At 28.6% G+C, this 21,566-nt stretch overlaps 3 protein-coding genes and 1 long non-coding RNA gene across 4 annotated transcripts; 3 read left to right on the forward strand and 1 right to left on the reverse strand.

Moving 5' to 3' along the window:
• Positions 1 to 1,878: 1,878 nt before the first annotated feature.
• Positions 1,879 to 2,381, reverse strand: LOC146884827 (uncharacterized). The gene is made up of 2 exons (XR_014996729.1): positions 2,219 to 2,381; positions 1,879 to 2,138 (listed from the first exon to the last, which is right to left on the reverse strand). It is a non-coding gene; the product is annotated as an uncharacterized LOC146884827 (long non-coding RNA).
• A 2,498-nt stretch (positions 2,382 to 4,879) lies between these two features.
• LOC114192748 (putative F-box protein PP2-B12) lies at positions 4,880 to 8,422 on the forward strand. Its single transcript, XM_028082546.2, has 3 exons — positions 4,880 to 5,277; positions 5,362 to 5,480; positions 7,869 to 8,422. Exons 1-3 carry the CDS (start codon positions 5,011 to 5,013, stop codon positions 8,296 to 8,298), a joined length of 816 nt encoding a protein of 271 aa, XP_027938347.2. The 5' UTR covers positions 4,880 to 5,010; the 3' UTR covers positions 8,299 to 8,422.
• Positions 8,423 to 13,552: 5,130 nt separating this feature from the next.
• LOC114192499 (F-box protein PP2-B10-like) lies at positions 13,553 to 15,416 on the forward strand. Its single transcript, XM_028082239.2, has 3 exons — positions 13,553 to 13,855; positions 13,941 to 14,059; positions 14,805 to 15,416. Exons 1-3 carry the CDS (start codon positions 13,601 to 13,603, stop codon positions 15,208 to 15,210), a joined length of 780 nt encoding a protein of 259 aa, XP_027938040.2. The 5' UTR covers positions 13,553 to 13,600; the 3' UTR covers positions 15,211 to 15,416.
• Positions 15,417 to 19,037: 3,621 nt separating this feature from the next.
• LOC114189818 (putative F-box protein PP2-B12) lies at positions 19,038 to 20,733 on the forward strand. Its single transcript, XM_028078519.2, has 3 exons — positions 19,038 to 19,350; positions 19,520 to 19,638; positions 19,970 to 20,733. The coding sequence occupies exons 1-3, from the start codon at positions 19,087 to 19,089 to the stop codon at positions 20,523 to 20,525; spliced, it is 939 nt and encodes a 312-aa protein (XP_027934320.2). The 5' UTR covers positions 19,038 to 19,086; the 3' UTR covers positions 20,526 to 20,733.
• Positions 20,734 to 21,566: the final 833 nt, after the last annotated feature.

The raw sequence follows: 21,566 nt of genomic DNA on the forward strand, positions 1-21,566 counted from the left end.
AATATTTTAAATTCAAATAAAATACAATACATAATATTCATAAATCTCAAATAAAGTTCAAATGACTCATTTAAATAGTGTTGAATGGCAGTTTACAAAGAAATGTTTTTTTTTTCAAAACTAATTGATAAAAAATAACTCATTCAAAATTAATATATTAATATTTTAATCATGTTTTTTTATTTTTTATTTAATTTAAATTAGAGTATAGCGAGTATGGATATCCATAGGTACGAATATTATGATACTCGTACCCGTCCCGTTAATATACGGGTATTAAAAATACTAGTACTCGTTACCCGTGAATATCCATTTACAAAATCCATTTTTTACCCGTTGCGGGTTTTATCCGCGGATACCCGCGGGTACGAATTTTTTTTGACATCCCTATATCTGACAAATAACAAGGTGAATAACGAGTGATCTTCTTTGGTACGGGTCGACTATTTGTCTAATAAGCCAGTTTCTTAATGCTGATATTTAATGTTTCATCGAACTCCGAGCTTGTGGTCAATGTGGGCTCCATTGGATGCAGTTGCGGATCTTAACCACAAGTGGAGGGGCCAAATAGTATAATTCTTTTATCATTAAATTGTTGGATCATTAGTATAATGTTTTAAAAATTGTTTCCTCTAACTAAATAATTTGATCTTTAGTTTAATGTTGTGAAAAATATAATCTATCTTGTTTCCATCTTCACAAATAGCTTCACTTTTATCATTTTTGAATAATGAATCTATTCTTTTATTCTTCATCAATATACCTATTTTTAAAATAATATTAAAAATAATTTATCATACCTTACTAAAAAGATTGAGAAGCATAAATATTAAAGAAAAAAATAGTATAGTTAAGTTACAATTAAAAATCGATTATGAAAAAACACATAATACATTTTTTCTTCTATATTCATAAAAAATGAATATACTAAAGGAGAGATAAAAAAAACAATGTTAACTATTAAATTAATATTTCATTATTAAGTAAGATAAAAGAGAATTACTTTTCTTTTCTTCAAAAAAGAAATAAGACAAATTGAGAAATGAGAAAAAAAATAATTACCTTTTTTCTTAAAAAAAATATATGAGAGTCAGAAATGAGTACAATTTTTGTAAAACTAACAAGACAACAAGAAATGACATAAAAAATATCTTAATAAATATTTGGTTTAATTATTCTTTTGATTATTGTTTTAGTTCAAAAATGTTAAGTTGGTCCTCCAATCTTGTTTAATTTCAATTTGGTTCTGAATTTTGAAAAACTGATGCAATTTAGTTCTTTTTCATTAAATTTCTTGAAATGGATCAATGTTTTTTCATTAAACTTAAAGTTGTAAATAAAGAAAGTTTGTGTTGGTGTAATTAATCAATCTTGATGAAAATCTTTGATCTACTTTAATAAATTTAACGAGAATGGCCAAATTGCATCAATTTTTCAAAGTCGAGACCAAATTGAGAGTAGAAAAAACTTGAGAATCAACTTGATATATTTAGATGAAAATAATGACTAAAAAGTTAATTAAACCTAAATATTTCTATTCTTTATATATTTAATTTTATGTTTTATTATCTATTAACATTAATTGATTGTATTTTATAAAAGAAATAAAAAGACAAACAAATTAATTTTCATTCATTTATAAAATATACTACCTATAATTTAAAAAATTTAAAAAATTTTAAAAAAATTCAAAAATTTCAAAATATATATATTTTAAAAAAAAATTCAAAAATATTTGGAGCGGCCATGACCCTCCGCGGACCCCTCCCAGCTTCTATTATGCTCCGCCGCCGTTGATTGGATGAATCTCTCAAGTCAAAACTCACGCACATAGCAATAAGAATGGGTCTTACTGTCTAACTATTGGTACTTCGCATCTTCACGGAGAATTCAATTTCATCAGGTCCATGTCATAAGCACTAGTACTATATGTCATAAGTACTTGTTCCATTCTCAACAAAAGAAGAAAGGGATTTAGGGATTTAAAGATTGAAAGATTTAGGAATTTAGGGGATGAACAGAAAAGAGAGTTTGAACGGAGACTTATCAACCGACCGAATAACACTCCCAGATGAGCGCGATGTCCAACAAGGGTGAGTGAGTGAGAAAAGAACAGACGAAATTCTTCTTCTCTGTGACTAAGCATGATTGAGAAAATTTAGAAATTTATGGGATGAATAAATAAGAGGGTTTAGGGGAAGAAGACAAGGAAACTTACCGCCCGAATGAAGATATCTCAAGTCTGCACGATGGCCAAGCACGAGACGTTCTTCTTCCCTGTTAGTAAATGTGAATGAGCGTGAGTGAGAAAATTTCAAGAAGTGAGGGCGAGACTTCACGAGAGTAAAACTTAACATTTAGGGTTTTAATTTTTAATTAATTGTTATAGATCCGTATGTAAATCGGTAGGTAATTTATTTTTTTTATCTGTAAAAATTTTCAAGTCTAACACATTTATTTACATACTGATTTTATTTAAAAAAAAATTGGTAGAATTTTTTTTTGTTTTATATACGAAAAAAATCTGTATGTAATGCAATTTTATATATTAGTAGGTAAAATCCGTATGTAACACCTGATTTATCTATGAATTTAAATCTGTATGTAATAATCTGTAGATAAATTGTAATTTTTTTGTATTGACTATCTAAACCTGATTCGATCAATTGTCAACCCTATTTTTAACACAATAATAAGAACATTCAATTGCTCAATGAAGTTGGTAAAAAAAAGCACGAGATTTAAAATATACTATTATTAGTGTGTGAGTTTAAGGTTTAGTTACACAAAATAATAATAAAATTATTAATTCTCATAATTCTTAACAAATCTTTTAATCGTTTTCTAATAACTTTATTACTATTTTGGTATTAGTCTTCAAACTTAAAATCACTTAAAATGATATACTTCTTTATGCAATAAAATATTAATTTCTTTTCTCCTCTCCATAGAGTATTGTGTATAATGTATAATATGAACCTTTTCTAACAAATGTGTTATTCGTATAGTTTGCATAAATTCAAATTACAAAAGAAAAATGTTCTTAATATTAAATGGAATTTACAACAAAAGTTGTGGCGGAATTTATAAGAGTTACACGGGCATGTTCCCCCATATAATATAATATATATATATATATATATATATATATAAGAGTTTAGGATATCTATTTTTAGTTTTTAGAATCTATTTATTAGTTCAACTCTTACTTTAGTAACTGAAATCAAATAATTAGTATATATGCTTTGCCAAAATTGGGAATGGATTAGAGTTATGAACTTAGAATTAGAATCGAAAACATAATGATCGAGTCAATTCCATGATTCTAAATTCATTCTATACCATATTTAACCGAAATGAAATTATATACATTCTCATTATGAGAAGGGTTCATATGAGCATATATAAATAAATACTATGTCTACATATAAATCTATGCGTCCATTCTATTTAGGATTACGTAATTAGACTTGTTTTTCATATATTTTATGTATTTGATATTCATTAAATTTTATATGTTCATATTGATACTTTTAAAATGTTTTTGGAATCTCCCACAAATAACAAGAATGATTTAAAATCATTAGATGAGTATAAATATAACAATGTCAATAATTTCAATAGATTAACTTATAATTTTTCTAATTTTATGTGAGACGCACCGAAATGGAACAAGTCCACATGCATTTTCATCCTTACAATTTGACAAGTTGGACATTAGAGATAAAAAACCGGGATGAAGAGTTAAAAACTTCTACCCAATTTGTCAGTTTTACAAGCTGTTGAGCCAATCCATAAGTATAACTTATTTTTACCACCCTACGATTAGATAATAACTCTTCTTAACTCACTTTTTAATTAAGAATCTTTAGTAAAGTTAGTATATGAATAACTTATAAACTAATTTTAATGCTTTGGTAAAAAAAAATAAATTAAGAGCTTGGTACTCTTTTTGGTATAACTAATGTATAAATTAAATGATAATTCATAAATTAATTTTGAATTGAAAGACTAATTATTAGAGTTACTCGTCTCTAAATTATAGGATAGTCTAAGTTGAAAGAAAAATGTAATACATATATATAAAATTTATATATATATATATATATATATATATATATATATATATATATATATATATATATATATATATATATTTGAAAAAAAATTAAGCCGTATAAATTACTAAAGAAAGACCACAAATTTGTTCCAATTTACAAATTAGAAAAATAAAGGTTATGGTAAATCTGTGATAATAAAAATAGAATGTTAAGGGAAAAAGGTGCTCAAATCCTTGTGTAAAAATAATGCAAACCATTAATATTAATAAAATATTTAAATTAATATACAATTAATTTCAATAAAAATATTAAGCTATTAGTAAGAAAATTTTGAATCGATTATACAAATATACTAAAAATGTCATTTAAACAGCACTAAATTGTACTAATTTATTAGTTTTAGTGTTAATATCAATTTACATTATTAAATTAATATTTTACATTCATTAAAATTATATAAATATTAATTTAATTTAATTATAATAATTAATCAGAACAATGTAATCAATGAGAGCGAGATTCTCAATTGAAAAAAAAAAGTCAGGTTAGATAAACAAAGTGAGTTTTGTAATTTAAAAAGAAAAATATTTTGGCTAAATTTCTTCACTAATTCTTCCTATGCCTAAAAATAAAACATGCATTGTTTTTAATTTATTACCCTATTAAGGAAGATTGAAAGAGACTATAAAGACAAAATGGTTCCTTACACGACAAGGAATGGATGAACTCCTTAAAAGAGACAGAAAAAGAAAACATCCACACTGAATGCACGGAAGTACCAAGTTGATTGAAAAAGGTCACCATGCATAAATTTAGATTTAGATCGATATTGATACATGTTGAACGTTGGATTTGCATCCAACGGTTGTGATGGACTACACGTGGGGACTACACGTGTAAACACGTCAAATCGTGTCTGCTATAAACATACGCGAGTGTGGCGTGAGAAATGGGAACCGAAATGGAGTTTCAGGGTTTACCAGAAGGCTGCATAGCTGTCATTCTCTCTCGCACCACGCCCGTTGACGCTTGCCGCTTATCTGTGGTTTCAAAGCTTTTCCATTCCGCCGCCGATTCCGATGCTGTTTGGGAATGTTTTCTTCCTTCCGATTACCACTCCTTTATTTCCGAATGCTCTCTTCCCAATTATCCCTCTAAGAAAGCCCTTTACCTCGCTCTGGCAGATCACCCTGTCATCTTCGATGAGGGCAAGAAGGTAAAACCCTGCATCTTTCACATCTCTTCAAACCTTATCTGTTGCTTTGGTATAGCAATTAACTGTGCAACCTGTGGAATGTAGAGTCTTCAATTGGAGAAAAAGAGTGGGAAGAAGTGTTACATGATTGCTGCCAGGGCTCTCTCCATTGTTTGGGGCGACACTGAGCAATATTGGAACTGGACAACTGACCCCGATTCTAGGTCAATTCTTTTTTTCCTTGATACTAATTGTTGTTTGATTGTGTTGTTACTGTATCTGCATTTTTGCTGTTACTGTATCTTCATTTTTATGAATACCGTATCTGTGCTGATCTTCAACTTTTGAGTGGTTGGAATCAGGATGAAATATTTTTTGATTGGGGAAAATGAATTTTGTCTCCAATGAGATTACTGCACTTCAGCCATGCTGAACCTAAGCTTATATAAACAATTAAGGGGGTGGTGGGAATTGATCATCTCTACTAAGTGGTGAGATAAGTTGGTTTATCGCTTTCACTTCGTAGTGTTACATAATTAGTTGTGATCTCAGCTCAGAATCAAGGGATCTTGGGAGGCTTCGTTATCTTCATAGTTACCTGTAAATGGAGTAATAACAGAGATGATAGTCACTATACATGTATTAATTATTGTGAAAAATTGCTGAAAGAAAAATATGTTATAGACAATTTGGGAGTATCCAGTTTCTCCCACCAGTCATAACTAATATTATGATATTCTTACTGCCCCAGCTTGTCCTCCTAATATTTTTTGTCATCTTCCCCCCAATTTCTATGTCCACTACTTACCTCCCTATTTGACTATTGTACCGGGTGGTTCTTTAGATTATTAACCCTCTCTTTGTTATGCTGCTATTCTTCCCACCGTGTAATCTACCACTTTTGACCGTCTCATTTTAACTTGAGTACCACCGGGTCTTGTGTGAGCATAGTATTTCGATCAGAGGATATTGGATACTCTGTAGCAAACCTGCAAAGTTACCTATCTTTGTATTAACTAGATCCATACCCAAACGCAGCAAGTCTGCAGACTCAACATAGAAGCACCAGTTAGTGACTTTCTTTTAAAGGAAGAAAAAAGGTTGGCAAATAGCCGGGGTCATAAGGCGGGTTGGACATAATTGTTTTACTGTTTTGGCTCTCTCCTTGGACTAGGATAATTTCTTCATGCTTTGGAGATCAGTATATGGTTTTTCTTTTGTAAACAGTTAGAGTTTATGTAAATAATTCTATCTCCCTTGTTGGATAAGAATTGTTCCTATCAATTGATGCTTTTATTGTGAGAAATGTAGACGGAGGGATCAGTGAATTGACATTCTTAATGATTGGGTGGTGGCTGTTGTGCATTTGAAAAATAGGAGGTCTTTCTGCCTGATCAAATGTTAAAGTTGAAATAACATACAGTACAGCTTAATTAAGCTAAACTGGGTTTCTTCATGATTAGAATTGGGGACGTTACCTCGTGCCTTTCAGCTCCACATTCTAAAGCATGAGAAAGATTTCACTACCAACAGCAGCAATTGGAGCTATTTAACTCATTGTTGGTAGGTGGATCTGAGTAAAACAAAACATGAGATTTTTTGTGGTACTGTTCCCTCATTAGATAAGTGGTGTTCCTATGACCTTAATGGACTCAAATCTGAAATTCGATAACAGGGAATGAAGGTTTTCAACTGTACAATAATTATTTTAAAATATGGTTTACTATTATCATGCTTGACAATTTCTAGACCCCAAATCAGTTATGCTGTCAATACTCACTTAGATGCAGATGCAGTCCATCATTGTCTGCTCAAATTTTTGGAACGCACTTCTGGCTAGGATCTCCTATTTTCTGCCTGTTCGTGCTTACACTTGCAGGTCTAAGCAGTTGCAGAATAGTGCACACATATGGGCAACTGCAGACCCTAAAAAGTTTACTGTTTTTGTCTTGACTTTCAAACCTTTTAAGTCTCATGGGTAAATAGGATCCAAATCTTAGGCAAGCTAGTCAGTTAGTTTCTCTTCATTTTCCGAGGAATTGACTTGTCTCTTTTAACACACAGAAGCAATCTAATGTCAGCGGTCATCAATTCATCTGCAGGCTAATTATAGGTCCTTATCAGCTGTGGAAAGTAAATTAACTTGGTTCATTGTATTTCCAGCATAATTTATTCATTTCTTTAACTCTATCTCTTATTTAATTATTGTAATAATAACAGCTATCCAATTGCTTCAAAACCCTCTGATAAGATGATGAAGAATAGACATTACCTGACATATTTTTAGGGAAATGTATGGTCTCATGTTTGTAGTCACCATCATCTTTCTAACCTAGCATATGTATGGATAAAAGTTCGGAAAGTGCTTTTGGGAATTCTAGTGCTCATTCCTGAATTACAAAACGAAGAAGGAAGATTTCGTGTTTTTTTTTTCAAGGTCACAGTAATGTATCTACTCCTGCATAATTATGATTCAATGAATTACTCAGCATTTTTCAGTTTCTTGTTTCAATGGCTACTGTATTGGTTGTGGATGTTTTCTTTTCTTATGACCACTTCATCGTCACTAATTATTCCTGTCCTTTGTAATTTATTCGTAAACTTCTGAACAGGTTCCCGGAAGTTGCTGAACTCATAGACGTGTGTTGGCTTGATATTCGTGGGGTGTTTAGTACCCTTACCTTGTCTCCGGATACTCTGTATGCTGCTTATTTTGTTTTCAAGATGATCAATCCCATTGGATTTAAAAATCGGCGTGTGGAGGTATCAGTAGATTTCAATGGTGATGATGGTAGTATCAAACATGTGTGTTTGGATGGATCATCAAGCGGTAGAAGAGTTGCAGGGTTGCAGCGTCCCAGTTTACGAAGTGATGGGTGGTTGGAGATTGAGATGGGAGAATTTTTCAATGGTGGCTTAGAAGATAAAGTGCAGATGAGTGTGAAGGAGGTAAAGGCTGGTAATTGGAAGTCTGGCCTCTTTGTTGAAGGAATAGAGGTTAGGCCAAAGTATGAGAATAACCAACCGGTATTCACTGTGTAATTTAATTCACAGAACTGTATGTAACTGAATATGCGTGGGTATGATGATGTATTTTAGATGGCAGAATGCGGCTTGAACTACAATGTATTTTCGTACCAGAAATATACTTGTTTTTCCAACTTAACCAGTTCAGTTCTTCTTTGCAGGAACAAAATAAAAATATTTAATATCAAACGTGTTCCTATATTGAATAGAGTTTTCTCATCTGTCATGTCAATTGTTGAGTTCGTGTAAGAATACAGTCATGTCACAACCAAACTAATCAGCAATTCAAAACTTTCATGATACAAAATAGGTTAAATTATACATTCCGTGTCATCTATTTTTAGGAAAATTTCAAATAGTTATCTTTAATTTTATGTGTTTTAGTTTAATTTTTGTTTTGAAAAATTTGATGTAATTAGTTCTTTTTGTTAGAATTGTACGAAAAACTTTAAAAAAATGTGTTATGTCTTAATTCGTGATTTATTTTTTATTTTTTTATTTCTTTTTATTTTTTTTCTTAAAAAATTAGTCATATGTCAAGTTAGCAAGCAGTATGATATGTGCTTGTGACTGTGTCACGTTTCATTGTCATGTCAAGTTTAATTGTTTTAATTTCAATTTGATCATCTCTTTATTTGTTATTTTGATCCAATTAAGTTTAGGAGTGACAATATGGATCAATCTAGTCCATTTAGACTTGTCCCGAATTTGGTCTGTAAAATGCGGGTGGCTAGCCCATCTTGCTGTATGAAAATAAATTCAATTTTGTGGTTCTGTCCCCAGAGATTCGAACCCGTGGACTTGATTATTTTTTGTTGGTAACAGATACCCACAGGTACGAGTAGTATAATATCTACACTCGATTCATTTATAAAAGGGTATAAAAATACATTTTTTGCTATGAATTTTATCAGCAAATACCCACGGACATGTGTATTTTTGTCATCTCTAGATATAATGATCTGATGATGTGACAATATAATGATATAATGATATGACAATATAACAATATGATGATATAACAGTATAACGATATGAATATATAACAATATGACAATAGTAATATGAATATATGACGATATAATGATATGACAATATAATAATATGGCGATATAAGAATATGACGATATAACGATAACATGATATAACGATAAAACAATATGACGATATAACAATATGATTGTATAACAATATGATGATATGATAATATAATGGTATAACAATATGACGATATAATGATACAATGATATGATGATATAACAATATGACAATATAATAATATAACAATAAGACGATAAGACAATAATATAACAATCTAACTATATGGAGATATAATGATAAGATGATATAACGATACGATAATATAACAATATGACGATATAAAGGATATGATGATATAACATTATGACAATATGATAATATGAAGATATAATAATATAGCGAATAACAATATGACAATAACGATATAATTATAAAATTATAAAATCATAAATTATTTTTTAAAAACAATTAAAATAAAAAATTACATGTGATCACAACTCGGCAAAGTAACATGCAAAATAATAACCATGTCACATATACATCACTAAGTTAAGAGAAAAAAATTAATAGGGAGAATTCAATTGAAATTTTTAAAGTTAATGAGTATTCAATCATTTATAAAAATTTATTAAGATCATAGACTTAAAATCTAACTAAGTCTATAATGGAAAATGAAGTTATTCATCGTGATAAAACATTAAATTATCATAAATAAATAAAAACTAAATGCATATACTAATGAAACGTTACAAAATAAAACTCCAAAAGGCGATCCAAACAGAATTGGTTTAGTTAGATTTAATTCTTTTATGTTTAAAATGGATCAAATCAAATTACATATATCTTTAGTTTGAATATACTTTTAGTTAAAAACAAAATTAAACTGCATTGATATCACTCCTATTATTTATAATACATAAATACTAATTTTCAAATATTAAAAAGTCTAATAAATAGTCAGAAATTAATAAATATGAATCTTTTTTACAAGTTAAATTGATTTCAAAAGAAAGTTATATATATATATATATATATATATATATATATATATATATATATATATTTGGGGATGGTGATGAAGGAATGTTATCAATGATGGAGATGGTGATTTTGGGGTGGTTAATGAAGATTCAAACACAGTAATGCCATGTAAGTTGCTTTTGTTAGAGGAAAGATTTATATGTAGGTTTTATTTGATAGAAAATGTAAATATTTTTGTTGGCCTCTTTTTTTATTAGGCTTACCAGAGCGTTTTGTAAGGGTTGATGTCACTTACTTTGTTTGATTTGTACAAAGGTTGATTAGACGTGACCACATATAATTAATGAAGTGTAACCAATTATATGGTGAGTTATTAGTAATACATACTTTGTTTGGTGTACAAAGGTTGACGTAGACGTGACCATATAATTATTTAATTGTAACAAGTTATGTCGTGAATTTTTAGTAATTTGTTTTGGGTAAAATTGATGATTACTTCATGGTAAATTTTGTTGGTTTTGAATTATTGGTAAGTGTGTGGACTGATAGTCACAATATACTGATCTGTGAAGATGAATTTTGAAAAAAGTTTGTGTTGCTTTGGAAAGATATGCACAAATTATTCAAGACAGATTTGTGAGATATCATATACATAGTTCAGCGTTTCAAGATGAAGAAGATTTAAGAGGATAGACGAAATTTCTACTTTTATACCTTGTTATTAAAAAGTCAGACATTTAATTTATATATATATATATATATATATATATATATATATATAATTAAATAATAATAATGAATAAATAATATTTGTATATAATAATTAAAATATATATTACAATTAAACATATAGTGTGTATATATATATATAATAATTAAATATTTATAGTATATATATATATGTAATAATTAAATAATATTATTATTAATAACAATAAACAATATATATAATAATTAAATATAATAATAAATAATAAAAATAATATATATATATATATAATAATAATAATTAATAATAATAGTAATTATTAATAAAAATTTAAATTATGTAATTATTATAAAAATAATAATAATATTTTTATTATTTTTATTAAATAATAGTTTTTAAAATTTAATATTTTAACCAATTCAAAAAATATTTCGTATATTTGTATCATTAAGGATATTTTAGTAATCTTCAAATTTTATCTATTATAAATTTTTATTTTATCTATCACATTACTCAAATCACTCACTAACTTTCACAAAATTCATCTCTAAATTCACTCATTTTACTATCTAAATTCATTCAAAGAAACACACATATTCATCGACTCAAATCAACACAAATTCACCTTTAGACTCTCACCCAGATTCATCTCTTCATGATAACACACTTTAACATTGTGTTCACTTGAGAGTATTTATTATTTAGAGGGATGGGAGATAAATGATTTGAACAACACAATATTCACCCTCTAATCCACTCAAGTGCATCATCTCTATCTCTCACAATCAATCTTTACAATGAACACACCTTAAATCATGAATGTGTGTGATAAACCCCTAGTCGCATAAGGATTTAACAATAATTTTAGTTTTCTCTTAACCAAACAAAAGGAACAACTTAGGTATCAATAAAAAAAAAATGCAAGAAATTGAACAACCATAAAGTTTGTAAATTTGTCCAATAAATTGGGGGAATATAAGTAATGCATAACAATTACTAAAAACCACTAAAATTATGTGAAACTACAAAAATCAAAACTGTTTACGATATAGATCTCACTCATAATCGTAATATAATAAGATCGTTGAACAAAATCGTAAAAATCGTGTAAATCTTTTTTTTTTGTTTGAATTTTTTGTTGCACTACCTGTTCATATTCTTTATTTTTTGGTGATTTACATTGTTATACGTGTTCTGAGTCACAATTACCTTTCACCTCACCTCATTAAATTAATGTTATTACAAATTAAACTTCATTTCTCAATAAAAAAATTAATACAATTTTTTAATTAAAGTTAAAAACAATTATAATTTCCCAATTTTGTATAGACTCAAAACATAATAATATTTAATATTTATTAATTATAATGATAGTATTTATTATTTATCGTATTTATTAATTATAACGTTAGTATTTATTACTTATGAATACCACCAAAGTGCTTTTTTAGATTTATTTTCCTTCTGTTATTTTATTTTAATTCTTTTTATATTTTCATATTTTATTACATTATTTATTTTCATGTTATTTAAAAATTCAAAAGATAAAATTAGATTAATTTTTATTTTTTATAAAATCAAATATATATATATATATATATTATATATATAAAAAGTGAAATCTATTATCCGTGTTGTGTTATGATCTAACGATTTACAATTATAAAATCCATTTCAATCCTATTCATAATCTCGATTCTAATTATATTGTTAATAATAATGTAATGAATGCATAACTTTTTAACTATTCAAAAACGATCTTTCTAACCAATGTTTTAAGGACATTGGTTAAAGATAATTAATATGCATTTAATCATACAAAAATACATAGTTAAGTGTGATATTAAATAAAATACGGTATAATTATCATTAATGTAATTTTATTTTATTTAAAGGACAAAAATGTGTGTTATACATGTGTCTTTAATATTTTAATATTGCTAAAATTTAAATATAATTAAAGATAGGAGAGTTTAAATTAATAGAAAACTCACAACAAAAAATAGTATTAAACATCTAAAAATTTTTTTTAAAAAAAACTAAAATATCAATTTGAGTAAAAATCTTACAAATTTCAAAAATCTTATTTTATATTAAAAAATTATTATTTAAAAATTAAAAAAAAAATTTTTGTCTTTATAACATTTATACTATTTTCATTAGTACTTAATTATTTAAATGTTCGTGTAACAACATTTTGAGAGCAAAGCTCTCATGTGAGCTATCATGGAGAATGTGCTTCATGCTTCTACTATATTATGCTATTAATGAAATGATGATATTAACATGAAGCAAATGAAAAAAAAAATATTTTTTAGGTAAATTTCTTCTTCATATGCCTAAAAGTAGAACATGTATTGTTTTTTCATTTATTGCTCGTTAAGAAAGACAGAAAGACAGTGATAAAACAAAGTGGTTCCTTACACGACGGGTACACGCACTGAATGCGCGTAAGTATGTACGATGCCTGATGCGTGTATGTATAGATATATATTTATCCAACGGTTGTGATGGCCTGCACCTTTAAACACGTCAATATTGTTACTATAAACATATGTGAGGGAGGCCTGAGAATTGAAAACAGAAATGGAGTTTCAGGGTTTACCAGAAGGCTGCATAGCTGACATTCTCTCTTGCACCACGCCGGTTGATGCGTGCCGCTTATCTCTGGTTTCAAAGCTTTTCCATTCCGCCGCCGATTCCGACGCTGTTTGGGAAAGTTTTCTTCCTACTGATTACCATTCCGTCGTTTCTGAATGCTCTCTTCCCAGTTATCCCTCTAAGAAAGCCCTTTACCTCGCTCTGGCAGATCACCCTGTCATCGTCGATGAGGGCAAGAAGGTAAAACCCCTGCATCTTTCACATCTCTTCAAACCTTCTCTGTTGCTTTGGTACAGCAATTAACTGTGCAACCTGTGGAATGCAGAGTCTTCAATTGGACAAAAAGAGTGGGAAGAAGTGTTACATGCTTGCTGCCAGGGCTCTCTCCATTATTTGGGGTGGCACTGAGCAATATTGGAACTGGACCACTGATCCCGATTCTAGGTCAATTCTTTTGTTTCTTGATACTCTAATTGTTGTTTGATTGTATCTATGCTGATCTTCAACTTTTAAGTGGTTGGACTCAGAATGACATTGTTTTTTATTAGGGAAAATGAATTTTGTCTCCAATAAGATTACTGCACTTCAGCCATGCTGAGGAAGCGTAAGCTTGTATAGACAATTAAGGGGTGGGGGGAGAATTGATCATCTCTGTGGTGAGATAAGTTGGTTTATCATTGTCAATTTGTAGTGTTAGATAATTAGTTGTGATCTCAGTTCAGAATCAAGGGATTGTGAGAGGTTTCCTTATTTGCATCGTTACCTGTAGATGAATTAATAACGGAGATAATAGTCACTATACATGTATTAATTATTGTGAAAATTTGCTGAAAGAAAAATAAGTTATAGGCAATTTGGGAGTAAACTGTTTCCCCCACCAGTCATAACTAGTTTCTTGATACTCTTACTGGTCATGTGTGCGCATAGTATCTTCTCGATACAGAGCAAGTATTTCTATAGGAGGATTGGACACTCTGTAGCAAAGCTGCAAAATTACCTATCTTTGTATGAACTAGATCCATTAGCTATCTACACCTGTATGGTTATGAATCAATGAATTACTCAGCATTTTTCAGATCCTTGTTGCAATGGCTGCTGTACTGATTTTGGATGCTTTCTTTTCTTATGACCACTTCATCGTCACTGATTATTCCCGTCTTTTCTAATTTCTTCGTAAACTTTTGAACAGGTTCCCGGAAGTTGCTGAACTCAGAAACGTGTGTTGGCTTGAAATTGGTGGGGTGTTAAATACCCTTGCCTTGTCCCCGGATACTCGGTATGCTGCTTATTTTGTTTTCAAGATGATCGATCCCCGTGGATTTAGAAACCTCCGAGTGGATGTATCAGTTGGTTTCAATGGTGATTGTAGTACCCAAAATGTGTGTTTGGATAGATCATCAAACGGTAGAAGAGTTGCAGGGTTGCAGCATCCCAGTTTGCGAAGTGATGGGTGGTTGGAGATTGAGATGGGAGAATTCTTCAATGTTGGCTTAGAAGATAATGTGCATATGAGTGTGAAGGAGGTAAATGCTGGTAATTGGAAGTCTGGCCTCTTTGTTGAAGGAATAGAAGTTAGGCCAAAGTATGAGAATTAAGTAGCCAGTATTTACTGTGTAATTTAATTCACAGAACTGCATATGCTTGGGTCTTGCTTTTTAGATGGTAGAATGCTGCTTGCATATTTTAAGCATACCATTGACCCTTCAACTATGTTGTATTTTCGTAGCACATATGTACTTTTTTTCCAACTGAAACAATTCAGTTCCTCTTTGCAGGAACAAAATAAAAAACATTATTATCACACATGTTCTTATATTGAATAGAGTTTTCTCATCTGTCATGCCATTTGTTGAGTTCGTGTAAGGATACAATTTTAGAGTCATGTCACAACTAATCAGCGCTTCAAAAACTTTCATAAATTCATAATACAAAATTTGTACATATCATAATAAAGTGGATATCATAATAAAGTGGATATATAACCAAGCTCATACATTTCATATTTTATTTGTAATTTGTACACTAAATAATTGTTATCCAACATAACCAACTCAAGTGGTTATTCAACACATGTAGGGATACAACTAGAAGTACTCACCAACCGATCTTTCTCTTTGTCTTTCATTTTTTTTAATTCGAAATATTGTTTTTGAGGCAATCCTTTAAAATATAAATTTTGATAAAAATTAATTTTAAAGTATAATTAAAATAAAATTTCATAATGAAAATTAGTGTAAATAAATTTGATTTTGCTAAAAGTTAAATTTGAATAAATTGGATTATAATTCATTATTTTAAAACAATTTCAATTTCATATGTTCAAATATAAAATAAAACTCTAAAGCCGAACCAAACAAAATTGGTTTAGTTTGATTTTTTTTATGTTTAAAATGGATCAAATCAAACCCCATATATATTTTATATTTAGTTTGAATATATTTCTAGAGAAAATCAGAATCAAACTGCATTGAGAAGACTCCTATTATTTATAATACACACAATTGCTAATTTCCAAAATATTAAAAAAGTCTAATAAATAGTTAAAAATTAATAAATTTTAACACTTTTACAAGTTAAATTGGTTTCAATACAAAAAGACATCATATATATATATATATATATATATATATATATATATATATATATATATATATATATATATATATATATATATATAACAAAATATTTTTTTACTCCACCTCAAAATTATAACTATTATTTGGATTTTCAAATCACACAAATTATAAAAGAAATGGTTTATCATAAATTTATATAACTCTTAAAATATATCATCAAATAATAATTAGATAAATTTTAAGTAAGTGTATAAAAGAATAAAATATTACACATATTGAAAATTAATAACAATTACAACATTTATTATTTTTGTAAGTGTTGAGTTACCATAGAAGTTTTATTGAACTTGATCAATATTGAATACCATTGACAAAAACAAAGAAACAATTATGTAACAAAAAAAAATTATTCAAATGAGATGAAATTAAAAACATCAGATAGAAGAAAACAAAATTTAGGCTACTTATTAAACTATAAATTTATACTATTAAATACTTAATATTAAAAATTAGATATTCTCTTAACAAAAATAAACAAAAAACGTAAATGATCAAATTCCTATAAATGATTTAATACAAGAATATTATAGTTTATATTTCTTAAAATGCAATATACTATTAAAATTACACAAAGAAAAAAAAAAACATGTAAGTGATTCTTTAAGAGATTTTTTAACAAATAATAATTATGCCTAATCATATACTTCTACTCATATGGATCCAAAATTCACAACATAGTCATATGTTACTCCTTAATAAATCCATATCTTAATTCATGATGAAAATATAACGTGGAACTTAACCTAAATTTGTCATTGAAAGTGATTTGGATAATGATATAAACACTGTGTATGTAATTTTCCAAAGAATTACATTTCAGATTTTAATAATTTCAATTTGACCTCTTATAAAATTAGAATATTATTTTATAATCTATATAACAACTTTTTTATACAATTATGTCCTTAGTTATAAACCTAATATTAACATAACTCATAACACTTTATAATCTTAACTAAATAGATAATATCCTAACATATTTAAGTAATATATATATATATATATATATATATATATATATATATATATATTTTTTTTTTTTTTGTGATCCAAAATTTTTAAAATCTATCACGGTTCACATATATATATCCTTACAAATAGGTCAGACTTTATGAGTTCAAAATTTATTATTGTAGTCCTTCTGCACAACCAAATAACCATTTATATTAGTTACATCAATACATAAAAACTTTATATTAATCATAAATAAACTCATCAATGATTACTAATATTGACATAACCAAAAGACACAATCTTATAATGAAATGAGTAGCATGAAAATCACATAAAAATTGTTTGGTCATGTCAGTTTTCAACTAATCATAGTTTACCTTAAATCATTCAACAATAATAATATACAAAGTGTAATGATTGAATATCAAACTTGATATCTAATAAAAAAAATTATCTAAATACAAGAGTATGTTTACATAATACCAAATATAGAACATAAAACACTTAAATGAGCAACTCTCACTAAACACAAATTTTCCAAACTTTAAAATATCTATCAAAATAGTGTGTTCATGAAAGATCCGAGATAAAAGATCGTTATAAGATCCACTATTATGGAGTGTGTCACTATATGTTTTATGAAAATTTGTAAATTTGTTCACTTTATACATGTTCTCACTAAGGATTCAACAATAAAAGGGTATAGTTTGAAGAAAAAAAAATATTGGTTGACTACTTAAGTTAATGAAGTTCAAAAATAGTCTATAACAATAAAAAAAATTTATGTCTAAGGGTGTGTTTGGATTTGAAGATAGATTTGAAAGAGTGAATTTGAATAAATTTTAAAAAAAGAGAGAGGCGAAGTTGGAATTATTTTGATTAAGGAAAAAATGATGAGAAATGAAAAAATTTGAGACGAAAGTTTATAAAAATTAGTGGATGTATAATGTTTTTAATAAATTAAAAAATATTTTAATTTGTAAAATTAAATTATTATTATTATATTATAATTCTTTATATTATTTATTTTTTTATTTTATAATTATTGTTATTGTTATTATTATTTTAATATTAATAATTTATATTTTATCATTTTTATTATATTATGTTATTTTACTACAATAACAATATAATGTTTATCTACATTATCATAAGATTATCTCTGTACAAATCTATGCGAAGAAAGTTTTCAATAAATCGCATACAGTGTTTGTGTGTATCGAATTTCTCACTTTTCTTATAAATTGTTGCATCTTATCTTTCTATTTATCGGAATCAAACACGACCTAAATGATAACACAACAAAAATTATAATAAAATAAATATAAATATAAATATCCTTATAAAAATAATATAATTTTGTTATCTGTTAAATACAAAAATATAAAAATAAAAATAAAAGTAAAATTTTACTTTAAAAATAAAAATAAACAATGTAACTGATAAAATAAATTTTAAAAAAATATTGTATAACATCATATTTTGACAATTATTTAACAATATTCATAAAGAATGAAATAATCTTAATGAAAATTAACTCTTATATTAAAAAAAGAAAAGTTGATTAATTATGAGAAATAATTTCAAATGATATAAAAAAAGTGTCGGATAATTATTATCATTGTCTTTCCGGATCATTTTATATGCAATAAGATATTAAAAAAAGATAAGGAGAAGGAAAAGGTGCAGAAATCCAAAAAAGTTAAAAGATCCTTTTTTTTCACTATCTTCCTTTTCTTCAACAATCGTGTGGCTGACGCCATTCTCTTAACCGCTAAGCTTCCCTCTTCTCACACCCTTTCTATATATTTAGAAACAACACAACCATCCTCATCTTATTCTCATTCTCATTCTCCTTCCTTCTTCCTTCTTCCTGTTACAATGGCCGAAGAAGACTTCAACAACCTTCCAGAAGGTTGCATTGCCACTATCCTCTCCTTAACATCTCCGAAGGATGCTTGCAGGCTTTCTCTAGTTTCATCAACTTTCCAATCCGCTGCTGAATCCGACGCTGTCTGGCACAAGTTTCTGCCTTCCGATTTCCACACCCTTCTTTCCCAATCTCCCTCCTCATCTTTTCCTTCCAAGAAGCACCTCTATATCCACCTCTGCCACAACCCCCTCCTCATTGATCATGGCAAAAAGGTATCTTTTTTATCTTTCATTTCACTTTCTGAATTGCACGATCGGTTTCTTACTTTTTTTCTTTCTTGGATCTTTTCCTTTCTCATCTTATAGTCTCAATTTGTTCTGATTTTGTTTTTTGTGTGTGTGTGTGTGATGTTGTATTAATGTGGGGAATCGAATTATGCAGAGCTTTCAACTGGATAAAGTGTACGGAAAGAAATGCTACATGTTATCAGCCAGGACTCTGTTCATTGTATGGGGAGATACTCCCAGGTATTGGGGGTGGACTTCGCTACCAGATGCCAGGTAATCAATTCAACCATTACAGTTTTTAACTTTTGCAATTTCCCATGTAGTTTGCGATGTTCTAATTAAGAATCTATCACAATGTAATCAATGAGATGAAGTTTCAATTCTCCCACCAGAACATCTTAAATTATGGTGTCTGAAGCATGACGCTCTGAATTGTTTTGTCTATTTATATCCTCTATGATTGTAGATAGATATGATTTTGGAATAGACATATATGTGTATAAACTTTCCTACAAACACCTTCAAGACAAGAACATAACAAAGAAACAAGTCTCATTCATATTGGTGCATTATGGAGTGTAGTTTGATGAGATTGGAATTGCAGGTTTTCTGAGGTGGCTGAGCTTGTGAGTGTGTGTTGGTTGGAAATCCGGGGGTGGATAAACACTGGCATGCTGTCCCCTAAGACACTGTATGGGGCATACCTTGTGTTCAAGCCAAGCCCTGCAGGAATCTTCGGGTTCGATTACCAGTCAGTGGAAGTGTCTGTTGGAATTGCCGGAGGTGAAGCTTCCAAGCGAACCGTTTTCTTGGATGCTGAAAGAGGACGGAGGCTAAGGTACCAGATTGTTCCTCGCCGGGCTGGCATATTCAACCGTGCACGTTTTCTTACCAGTGTTGAGACACCCCCTGCACAACACAACAGCAACATCAATAATAACAACAACAGTAGTAACAACAACAACAGTGTTGATCTTCAGTACCCAAAGGAGAGAGGAGATGGGTGGATGGAGGTGGAATTGGGAGATTTCTTCAACGATGGAGAAGATGACAAGGAAGTGGAAATGGGTGTTTGTGAGATCAAGAGTGGTGATTGGAAAGGTGGTCTTTTTCTTCAAGGAATCGAAATAAGGCCTAAAACAGTACCCTCCATTAGTTAAGTCTTGCTTCTCGTACACATGTTCTCTTCGATTGTGTTCAATTTTGAAGCTTCCATTAGTAAACCAAATTGTTGCCATGCTAATGAATTGTTTGAACTCAGACTTGGGGATTTGTTTGTTCCTTTTGTCCTGCTACACTGATTTATGTTTATCTTGTAAAACATTTTATACTTCATTTGTCAATAATATATGAAGATTTTTGTCAGAATTTTATGAATTTCATATGAATAAGAGATGACGATGATGATGATGATAAGCATCAAATTGCAGATGAGATAACAGTGCCAAATAAAAAATTGACAGAAAGATTTATTCCTCCAATAAGCACTCCTTGGTCTGGAAAGGTCTCCAAAAAAATCATGTAGTTTTTATTTCCCTTTTTGGGCCTTCGTTAGAAGTCTAAAGAAACTGTGGGGATTAAGAGCTTATATTTTTTAATTCTTTTTTTTTTTCACGACATAAGTTAGTTTTAAAAAAGAGCTTATATTTTTTAATTTTTTTTTATGTAAATTAATTTTTTTTTTTTTTTTATAAAAATTCTTTTAAAGAGTTCGATGTCCATGTTAGTTAGTTCCCTTTTGACATCTAACTATTGTCATAAATGCTTGGTTGATTCTGTTACACTTCCGTGTCACAATGAATTTTCTTAAGTGCCACTTTTGTTGATGGAGAAAGATTTGGATGACTAAACCCTATACATATATTTCTAAAAGTAAAATAAAATAAAAGATTTGGATGACTAAACCCTATACATATATTTCTAAAAGTAAAATAAAATAAAAGGTAGTTTAGGAAAAGATGATACAGTGAGATTAGTGGTAAACAATTACCATAAATTTTAGTAATAAAGCAATTTATATGTAAAATATTTAAATTTATATATGAAAATATAAAAAAAAAATCACAAATTTCAATAAAACAACCCTTTTCTCAGGTCTTGCTTATTATTTATATTATATATATATATATATATATATATATATATATATATATATATATATATATTTCTATTGATATTTCAAAAGCCCTGATAAAAATGAA

This window comes from Vigna unguiculata, chromosome 7 (genome assembly GCF_037176805.1).
Source record: "Vigna unguiculata cultivar grain cowpea cultivar isolate G323 ecotype 2 chromosome 7, ASM3717680v1, whole genome shotgun sequence".
In the NCBI taxonomy this organism is placed as follows: domain Eukaryota; kingdom Viridiplantae; phylum Streptophyta; class Magnoliopsida; order Fabales; family Fabaceae; genus Vigna; species Vigna unguiculata.

Bases quoted from the DNA above. Each gene is read 5' to 3' on its own strand.
- LOC114192748 (XM_028082546.2), top strand. From the start codon at position 5,011: ATGGGAACCGAAATGGAGTTTCAGGGTTTACCAGAAGGCTGCATAGCT. The intron at 5,278-5,361 runs GTAAAACCCTGC...TGTGGAATGTAG, and splicing joins TCTTCGATGAGGGCAAGAAG to AGTCTTCAATTGGAGAAAAA. The intron at 5,481-7,868 runs GTCAATTCTTTT...ACTTCTGAACAG, and splicing joins ACAACTGACCCCGATTCTAG to GTTCCCGGAAGTTGCTGAAC.
- LOC114192499 (XM_028082239.2), top strand. From the start codon at position 13,601: ATGGAGTTTCAGGGTTTACCAGAAGGCTGCATAGCTGACATTCTCTCT. The intron at 13,856-13,940 runs GTAAAACCCCTG...TGTGGAATGCAG, and splicing joins TCGTCGATGAGGGCAAGAAG to AGTCTTCAATTGGACAAAAA. The intron at 14,060-14,804 runs GTCAATTCTTTT...ACTTTTGAACAG, and splicing joins ACCACTGATCCCGATTCTAG to GTTCCCGGAAGTTGCTGAAC.
- LOC114189818 (XM_028078519.2), top strand. From the start codon at position 19,087: ATGGCCGAAGAAGACTTCAACAACCTTCCAGAAGGTTGCATTGCCACT. The intron at 19,351-19,519 runs GTATCTTTTTTA...CGAATTATGCAG, and splicing joins TCATTGATCATGGCAAAAAG to AGCTTTCAACTGGATAAAGT. The intron at 19,639-19,969 runs GTAATCAATTCA...TTGGAATTGCAG, and splicing joins ACTTCGCTACCAGATGCCAG to GTTTTCTGAGGTGGCTGAGC.